This window comes from Scardinius erythrophthalmus (assembly GCF_964197995.2).
Source record: "Scardinius erythrophthalmus genome assembly, chromosome: 2".
Lineage (NCBI taxonomy): Eukaryota > Metazoa > Chordata > Actinopteri > Cypriniformes > Leuciscidae > Scardinius > Scardinius erythrophthalmus.
This window is the reverse complement of record NC_138222.1, coordinates 57,144,907-57,155,296: the sequence shown is the minus strand read 5'-3', so window position 1 is coordinate 57,155,296 and position 10,390 is coordinate 57,144,907. Positions and strand designations below refer to the sequence as shown.

At 37.1% G+C, this 10,390-nt stretch overlaps 2 protein-coding genes across 2 annotated transcripts; one reads left to right on the top strand and one right to left on the bottom strand.

Annotated features, from left to right (window-relative positions):
- The first annotated feature begins 2,992 nt into the window (after positions 1-2,992).
- On the top strand, positions 2,993-5,748 carry LOC308686897 (endonuclease domain-containing 1 protein). The gene is made up of 2 exons (XM_081358974.1): positions 2,993-3,375; positions 4,665-5,748. The coding sequence occupies exons 1-2, from the start codon at positions 3,058-3,060 to the stop codon at positions 5,244-5,246; spliced, it is 900 nt and encodes a 299-aa protein (XP_081215100.1). The 5' UTR covers positions 2,993-3,057; the 3' UTR covers positions 5,247-5,748.
- A 758-nt stretch (positions 5,749-6,506) lies between these two features.
- Positions 6,507-7,412, bottom strand: ufsp1 (UFM1-specific peptidase 1; the record flags this gene model as incomplete). The annotated part of the gene is made up of 1 exon (XM_081393231.1): positions 6,507-7,412. The coding sequence occupies one exon, from the start codon at positions 7,410-7,412 to the stop codon at positions 6,675-6,677; it is 738 nt and encodes a 245-aa protein (XP_081249357.1). The 3' UTR covers positions 6,507-6,674.
- Positions 7,413-10,390: the final 2,978 nt, after the last annotated feature.

Below are 10,390 nucleotides of genomic sequence, written 5' to 3'. Positions count from 1 at the left end.
ATTCTGACTCCGGGTCTTCTTTCAAACATCTGGTCCTTGGGTCCTAAACTGTTAACCCCTTACACCTTCATATGATGTCCTTACAATGCTGTTTTTACTTTGATGAACATTGTCATAACATTGAGAGAACGTTCAGAAAACATTCAGAAATAACGTTTTCATAACATTCTCAATATGATAGAATGTAATGTTCCTCTAACGTTCACATAAACCAAGAAAAAAACATGAAGGTGCAGTAAGTGATTGTGATAACCGATGTTGAAAGTGGATCGGACTGAGCACCAAAACACGCTTGTAGCCAATCAGCCGTAAGGGGCGTATACAGTCATTAGGGGGAGGTGCCTGTGTTGCATAGTGCCGTGTTTGTGAATTTGGGGGCGGAGCTATCAAGATAGGGGTGTGATCCTTTTAGTTAGGGGCGTGTTTATTTTGGTGATTTCAAATACAGTATCAACAGTGTTTCTCACCTTTAATACATTAAAAAATGGATTAAAAAAACTTTCAGAAATAACATTTTCAAAATGGAATGTTCCTTTACCGTTCACATAAACCAAGAAAAAAACTTTAATACATTAAAATGGAAGTTTCGAATATTAAATTACAGAAATAACATTTTCATAACTTAAGGAGAATGTTAGCAAATCATTTAATAACATATTTGTGTTACCTTTACAGCAGACTCTACCTGAGAAGTGAACAAAGTCACATATCATATTTTATCATACTCTATGTGGATCATTTCCATTCTTATCCTGCCACACTGTAGAGCAGAGTGTGTTATATGAATTCACATTGCTTATATCATATATCATTCCATTAAAATATCTCTTTGGTTATATATATACATATATGCAGTGGTGCTTGAAAGTATGTGAACCCCTTGCAGAATCTGTGAAAATGTGAATAATTTTCACAAAATAAGAGGGATCATACAAAATGCATGTTATTTTTATTTAGTACTGTCCTGAATAAGATATTTTACATAAAAGATGTTTACATATAGTCCACAAGACAACAACAAAACAGCTGAATTTATAAAAAAGGATCCCGTTCAAAAGTTTACATACCCTTGATTCTTAATACTGCGTGTCGTTACCTGGATGATCCAAAGCATTTTCTTTTTTTTTTTGTGATGGTTGTTCTCGAGTCCTTTGTTTGTCCTTAGCAGTTAAATTGCCCAATGTTCTTCAGAAAAATCCTCCAGGCCCTGCAAATTCTTCAGTTTTCCAGCATCTTTTGCATAATTGAACCTTTTGCATATTTGAACCTTTGACTGTATGATTTTGAGATCCATCTTTTCACACTGAGGACAATTGAGACTCAAACACAACTTTTAAAAAGGATCAAAGATTAACTGATGCTCCAGAAATAAAACACGATGCATTAAAGCTACAGTATGTCAGATTTTTGTGATAAAATATCCAAAAATCACTTGGTGATATAAAAAGCACAGTGTGATATATTTCCTGCATTTGAGTACTTACAATATCCCAAAAGTTCCCAAAGATTTTTAATTTCAGAGAAATTCCAATTTTAAATAATGTCTCGTCCCTGTACACTTGTCGCCTGTCAATGACGTAATGTCCGCGTTGTCCCTGGATCCGCTCGGTCTGCCATAGTAACCATGGCGACACACGTGGACAACAGCATTATGTCTAGAGGCACGCTCACGCTGTTGTTGTTTCGTTCAAACATTATGGACCATGGCCAGCAGACTTTGGGACAAAAGGAGGATCAATATCAGCGTGGCGTTTTCGAGATGCCGAGAGCTCCACGTCCCTGACAAACTTCAACTTGACAGAGACGCGTAAATGTAGAGGTGAGGCAAATGTACATAAAACGAATCATTGTTATAAACTCAACATGATGAAATGTTAGAATATCAGTATGTTATTCTAATGTTGATCTAGCTTACTGCTAGTCTCATGCAGATAGCTAACACATAGAATAACATTATAACTTTCAAATCAATCAAATGCAGTTTAGTATGATAGTGTAGATCAAGTGAAACAGCGCTGAATGAATGATAGAATGGTAGAATTAAATTCCTTTATTTAATGTCCTTATTCCTTTATATCCACAGGACTCGCATATGGCGCTGATATCTGTCTCTCATTAGCAATCGCGCCCTGCTTCATACCACAGCCATGTTAGAAACATCAATGTATTCACTCATCCATAAACATTATTAGATCCTTCGGCATGACGGCAAGTTCCATAATTCATTCATAATTCAAACATTAGAGAATGTTTGAACTTTTTTAATAGTTGTGTTTCAGTCCCTCAATTGTCCTCAGTGTGAAAAGATGGATCAAAATCATACAGTCACTGCTGGAAAGGGTTAAAATATGCAAAAGATGCTGGAAAACTGAATATATATGTTTTTAATTGTTTAAATTGTTGGATTTTCACAGGTGAGTACTCATAAAGTTAAAGTCTGCTCTATTGTTATCATTTGATGGTATTTGTTAGAGTAACTGCTGACATTTTGTACTGAATGGAGAACACTGGTGCAAGGAAAAGTCCCCGAGTACAGTTTATTGTTTTCACTGTGCTTGCGTAGATAAAGTGTTTCATTGCATCAAACGTTTGTCTAAAAGTAGACGTCAGTTAAATTAAAATTCATTTTTCCATCACGTCTTATTTAGGCTCAGGGCTGGCTGACTATAACATTAGCCAGTGAACATTAGGCCAGCACTGAGCAAATTTACCTTCCTGATTTGCATGTAGACGAGGATAAAGGCACACTGAAGTTTGTCTTATCAATATGCTTTACATTCAAGTTTTATAGATCAGACTCTCCGAACATGGTTTTGCATGTACTTTGTACTCTGTCTTAGCATTTTCAGTGGCTCTCATTTTATTCTCCACCTACCAGTGAAGAGTCGATTTTAAACGAGATAAAGACAGTCGATTGGAGACAGCGAATAAGCCAGTCACAGAAAAAGGAGCAACGTTTTTTCCTGAAACTCTTTGCTGTGTTACTCTCCTACTTACATCAGTCCAAAGAACATTTCACAGAGAAGAAAGACAACAGTTTAAGCTCTTTAAAACAACATGAAGCTCATGGTCAGTTGCGGGTTCTGGTTTGGATCCTTGTTGATCCCACTGACGTGCTTGATATTAAGATCACAAGCTGGAGTGGTGGAGGACTTCTCCCATGTCGAGCGCTGTAAGGATTTTCTTTATATGGGCACTCCGCCACGAGGTTACCTCAGTACTTCTCTAAAAAAGATCTGCCAGCGGTTTGTGGACGAGCCTCGCTTCATCACCTTCTACAACCCCAAAAAACACATCCCCATCTATTCAGCATACATCTTCAAGAAGTCAGATGGGGAGAAGCGGGTAGACGTTCCCTGGATGTTTGAACCACAGGTGAGTGTGTGCTAAGAATAGCATATTCAGTAACCTCTGTATGAACACTATGAACACTTTTGCAACTGATCAAAAAAGTGACAGTAAGACTTCTACAACTGTTCTTAGGACTTTCCTGTATCTTGTTTCATATAATACATGAAAATGTTAATCAGCAAAACTGTTTTCAACAAGGATAATAATAGTTTCAAAAAAATGTTTCTTGAGCAGCAAATCAGCATATTAGAATGATTTCTGAATGGTCATGTGACACTGAAGACTGGAGTAATGATGCTGAAATTTCAGCTTTGATCACAGGAATAAATTACATTTTTAAATATGTTAATATAAAAAGCAATATATATATAATATATTCAATCTGTTTTTAAACAAAATGTTCATCTTCTGAAATGTGTGAATGTACGGTGTCCCTAAAGGAACACAGTGATGGAAAAAATATGAGAATTGAGGGAAAATGTATTTTAAAAATTTTGCATTCTCTCGCAAAAGTTTTGCGTTCCCTCACAAAGAACTCAAAAGGTTTTCAGGGGGGCACAAAGATTTTGCGAAAGAACGCAAAAGCATCGAAATATATTTTTTTCCTCCCATCTCATATCTGTTTTCCATCACCATGTCATGTTTAGAGGCTCCTCTATGAATGTGATCTGGGTATAGTTTATTGTAATCATAACATTTGGCAAGGGGGTTTAGTCTTCTTTCACTTCATGCCTATAGGTCTCTAAATCTCAAATCGTTAGGGACTGCGGTCCTTGTTTGCTCGCCCGCCTCCCATGCCGGATCGAATATCGCAATGTACAGGTTACATTAGTGCCGTGACCTGGAAGCGAGTGAGGTTTAGGGCCAGCTCGTAAGAGCTGTGCATGAAAACCTCACTCCCCTGATGGTACGGCTCACTTTTGGGGAGTTTTCCACTGTGAACAGTACATAGTACCTGGTACTTTTTTTTAGTACCACCTCGGTTGAGGTTCCAAGCGAGCCGCCCGTACGATACTAAAATGTGGCGTGTAAACACTGCAGATCACTGATTGGTCAGAGAGAATCATCACTACCAGCGTCATTTGGATTTGGCGCAATCAGTCTATAATCCCACCCACGTTGAAGCTGTACTAAACTGCAGTGGAAAAGCAACCCGAGCCAAAGAAAAGCGAGCCGAGCCGAGTCGTACCATGCAGTGGAAAAGCGCCATTAGAGAACTTGTGAGCATGTCGGACATGCCGGTTCAAGTCCCGCTCGGAGCGAGGGATTACATGTTGTAGACCTTCATCACCTGTGTTTCTTATTTTTCACAGCTGGCAACTGATAAAGGAAGCAGTAACATGGAGCCCTTCCCCCAGTCCACCTTCATGCACAAAAACTTTGAAGACACGCAGGCTGTGTTAGAAGACTACGCCGACGTGGTCCAGTATGAACGTGGCCAACTGAACCCAGATGAGCATCAGGTAGACCCGCTGGACAAGGCCGCCACCTACACCTTGACCAATGTGGTTCCCCTGATAAGAGAGTTCAGTTTTGGTCCCTGGAGCACACAGGTCGAGGTTACCCGCAAACGCCTCAACAACTACTGCCACGGAAAGGCTTATCTTATCACTGGGGTCACAACATCAGGTAATATGATTCGACGTGAGAACCAAGATCGTGTCGCCATCCCAGAGTTCGTGTGGACGGCCTATTGCTGCACGGATTATGATCACAACGCTCCCTACTCAGAGCGGTACAAGTTCCCGGCGTTTGGTGCCTATGGTCTCAATGATCGTGTGAACAACCACATAGTGGAGGTTCCCATCAAGAATCTGGAGAAGTTTCTCAAGGGCAAAATGGAGGTGGACAAGAACTTCCAGATCTTTTACAATGACTGTGTGCCAGACTTGTAATGATTCATTGAATCCTGAATGAAGGCCTTGCCCCAGGTTAAATCATTATTATTTCAAGATATCATACAGGGTTTCTGCAGGTTTTATGAAGGTAAACTTGAGACCTTTTTAAGACCAAGTAAAGAATATTTAAGGAGTAAATTGAAGGGAACACAATACATCAATATGTTCTCTAAATGTCCATGTGAGTTGTATTAGCAACACTTCAGAGTTTGAAAATACAACTTCCAAAAGATATCCCTTACTTTTTAACTCATTTTGCTAAAAAAAAAAAGAAGCTTGAATTGTTATGTTCAAAACCACTAAAATATGGAAATAACTTTTACTTTTTCTGATCACACTGCAAAAAAGTGATGTTTTCCTTCAAGTATTTATGCCTTTATTTCCAGTACAAATATCTACAGATTCGTAAATTAGGATAAATTTACTTCCGATGTAAAATTACATAAAATATGAAGTCTTGTTTTGTGTGAAATTGATTTAAATGAAGTTCATGACTTAAACAAGAACTAATATTTCCCACCGGGCTCCGAAAAACCATTTTAATTTATAAGTTTTGACAGATATTTGTTCTTGTTTTAAGCATAAACTCACATTTTTCAAGACATTTTTACATTTGCATCCCAAGTAAATGTGTCTTGATTTAAATTTCTTTAGATATTTGTATTTGAAAACAGGACTAAAATACTGAGGAAGATATTAATTTTTTATAATGCATGCAACATTTATTGCCATGACTTTATGAATTTAGACTGTTTTAAGGTCTTAATTTGTGCAAGTGAGAATTAAAAAAAAATGTAATACTTTTTTAAAACTCGCAGAAACCCTGTTATATATATGTACACATTACAACATTAAAATATATATGATAATGATTAACTTATAATCTATTCCTTGGGGACAAAGTAGTTAAACTGCTTTTTTTTAGATTAACAATATCTATGTGCTAAACATTTAATCAAATATCCTAGGCCTCGTTTATGTTTTGATCTTTTTCTTTAGAAGCAGTATGTTAGTATTCTTTATAACATGCTTTACAGCCTCCATGTGAAAGTCACATTTTGGATAATTTAAAAAGAATAAATGACTATAAATGTAAGCAAAACAGTGAGACAAACATCAAGATGCTGTTGTAAGAGTCTCGGCTATATTGAAATAAAATGTAGTAATAAAATGTAGTGTCCAGTGTGGTTCATTTATCAGTTCGTTATCATGGTTTGGTATTCAAATTATCTTTGAGGTGCATGATAATGCCAGAAAGAAATGATCATGGAAGTCATGACATTTTTATTCACATAATGAGGTCAAACAGAAAAATTACAAATTTTGTAAATGTAGTCAGTCACAGTATGACATCTGTAAAAATCCTCACATACAGGTTACAACAGACAATGGGAATTTTATTTTTTAGAATCTAACAATAAACAGTCACTTCTTGGCACTAAGAGGCAGGCAAAGATTATAGAAAGAACACTGATCCATAGAAGCAACTGGTTTCCATGAAACCCAACCGTGCCTTTGCAAAGAGTTTTTATCCAAGGGACAGCCAAAGTAGTGAGGGTCCATAACAAGCAGATAACTCTCCTGTTTACCGGTGCACACACCTAAGATCCCCTTAGAGGAATTATCCCTGTCTCCTCCCATCATAACAGGTGTCCCACGGGTAAGAAAGTGGTTGTGAAGATCCTCAACGGTTTGATCAAGCTCCTTTCCGTACCGCACATGCACTATGCGGCAGGGAACATCATAGAGCTGGTCAAGAACAAGACTTGCCTCAAATGTCCCTATCCACTCCCTGGATCCCATGAATGAATCAGGTTTGTCCCCTATTTCCACCAAAGTTTGTTGTATTTCAGGAAGACTAGGTGGGTGTCTGCGCCTAAGGCTCACACTCTGAGGTTGATTAAGACACAACCATGAAGACATGGTCTGAATAGTCCTGTATCCACAACCCCAGCCTCTGTCGTCCTTGCCATCACAACCATAATGATAATAGAGACAGTCTCCTGATATCACTGAGCATCTGTCACAGTCTGAAGACGGCTGAGGTAGTCCATCATGCGCATTCTTTACTAATATATCATCCCATGTTTCGTTGCTGGCTGTTATTTGTCCACAAACATGTCCACCCCAATCTATACACTCAGTTTTCTCGGTCTCTTCCATGGCAGTACATGTGTATAAGCTACGATACTTTACAAGACGAATGAACGTATGTGATTATGGCATCTCGTAACAACGTCCATCTCCGAAAGTCTTCCCTGTGGTGTATGAGCTCGTACGAAAACAGTTCCGCCTCAATCTTTTCTGTTTTACACACAATAAGGGTAATAATAATGAACACAAATAAAAAAATAAAAAAATAAATAAATTAATAAATTAATTAATTAATAGCGTATATCAATACAAAACTGAGTATTGTAAAACTAAAAAGTTGGCTCTGTAAGACGAGACAACCCTAATCATTTAAATTAAAACGGTTTTGAATTTGGACATTGGACCCTTTGGCCTTTTCACAAACGAAGCATAACGGTCATCAGCATCGTTAATCCTGCAAAGTTATATTTTATATTTATTTTTTTTTAAAAAATGTATCCTACATTTATAATATAGCCTACTTTACATCAAAAAAAAAATAATAATAATTAATGCCGATGTGAGGGTGTTTCTAATAGGCCTACACCGCTTTGGGAGTGAAGGTTAAGTTCGCTCTCTTCTGACTGCTGTTATCAATCTTTCTTTATTTCATTTTCCCTCTTTTGTTGTGAAAACACTATTGTGAATTTTACATTTTGCTATATGAGCAAGTGGGAACATGAAAAATATAAAATGTAATTATCTCATTGATTTATATAGCCTACCTATTATTCATGTAATTATTCTCTCATTCAAGTTTACCCAGCTATGACAACTTCTGCTTCTGAGAAACTTAGAAATGTGAAAAGGGTCAAACAACGATAGGCCACAGCTAAATTAGATTTATGAAACGTCATTATCAAATAACGAAATATTTACAATGAAGGCTATGGAGGCCTTCGCAAACGGCCCAGGTGAACTCCAGATGAATAAAAAAATCTCTCGAAGGAAGCTGTGAATCTTTTTGAACGATTCATCAAAAGATATGAAAATAATAGATTCATTGTAGGTTCAGATTCAGATTGTAAGTTCGCACAACTCGGCTAAAATATTATTTATTCTGCGTTACGTTCAATGGATCGCCAATACGGACAGTAGCCTAGGCTATAGGCCTATATCATATTATGCATCTCATATTTATTGTTAGTTTTCTATTTCTATTTTAAGTCTCCGATGTTCTGGATGACATTTTTTTTTAAGTTTCCTTTTTGTATGTTTAACAAAAGGATGCCCTAATTATAAGGCACCATTGTTGCCTCTGAAAGCGTTTGTAGCGCTAACCATCAGCAGAGGGAGCCAGTGATCTGGAAGTATATCCTAGAGACCTAGACCTAGACCCATTTAAGTTTGGCTGTGGAGTGAACTGCTAACTTTGGCCAAGGCTATGAATAAGGTAAGCTACGTTCTGTTACGTACGTTTATTAATTAACAAGATAATTTTATCTGGATGTGCAATAAATACCAACATAGGTTGAGTTTTGCATCTGATTTGTTGTAATGCATCATGATTGTTTAGAAATGCATTACAATAACCACATCAATAATGCGGTTAAAAACAATGTATTTGACATCTTATTTGTTGTTCCCCTTGTTGTGTGGTTTATCTTCCTAAAGGTTCCTAAAGGTTAGGAAGATAAGCCACACAACAAGGGGAACAACAAATAAGATGTACATTGTTTTTAACCACATTATTCAAGACACATGATCTCTAAACAATCATGGAGGTTACAGTCTTTTTGTTGTTCTAAGTTGTTTCCAAATGGACAGAAATAGAGTCATCCTCAACTGTCCATTTCCCATAGGCTACACGTGAACATAAACATAAACAAAAACATGCAACCAGCAGAGAAACGACACTGGTGGCAGAAAGAGAAGGCTATTATTATGCATCACTCTGTCAATAATGGTCCCAAAGCAGAAACAAACCCCAAAATATCTTTGGGTAGACTGGATGCCATTGTCAAGGAAAAGAAAACAACCTGTATGAGTATAAACAAGTGGTTTGGTAAACACATTGTTTTTGACCTATTATGTAGGATTAGTCCTTGCATTTTTCTGAGGCACTGTACATACGAGAGGGCCAGTTTTTCATTTAATCATTAAATTAAATGACTTGTTATACAAAGAAATGAAGCTGGATTTAGAAACGGTACAATTCAGCAACCAAATATTTAATTTTGAAACAAAATGCTGGAAATTAAGGAAAAATCTGATACTTAGATAATTCTTGAAACATATCATATAACAATTGCAGTAAGCATTTTCTGTCTTAAACAGGGCTTGACATTGACACCCACCCAATGCGTGTGGATAATGCAGTCACTCCTACTATCCACTTTGGCGGGTTGAATTTTATATATAATATTTTCATTTTTATTTTTATTTTGTAGTCTTTTATAAAGGCGTCTGAAATAATAAACTAAGTGCAATGTAGTGTTGTCAAAGAGATACATTTTTGATACATATCGATACTGAAATATATAAAAACGCTTAATACTCATTTTCTGCAGAATAGATACACGATATCAGTTGCGCTTTCTCGCTCTCTCTCATCTCTTCGACAGCGAGTTACACACAAACCCGCCTCCCCTCACTCACTCATTTCATTTGCTCCGGATGAGTATTGTTGGTGTTACAGGGCTTACATTTCGGCGTGAGATTGTGCATATTGCACATTATTTTACTCATACCCATAGATTTTGTGCTCACACTCAAAGTGCGCGCACAGAAAGCCAACTCTCAGTACTAAATAAGTTCTTTCTCGCTGCTTAAACGGTCTTGGCAAGTATTCACGTGAATACGGTCAGTTATGTTTTAAGTGAACGTAAACAGTTGAGATTAAGAAAGAAAACGCATGTGTAATGGTAATGGATCCATGCGTCAAGAATTAAAGTGATAGCAGCCTAATATACCGGCTGCCAAATAATGAGATAATATTAAAAATATCTATATGGCAGTTTTGCCCCATGTCAAAATTGTGGCCAGTGAAATTGCTGAGTGGTTAGTAA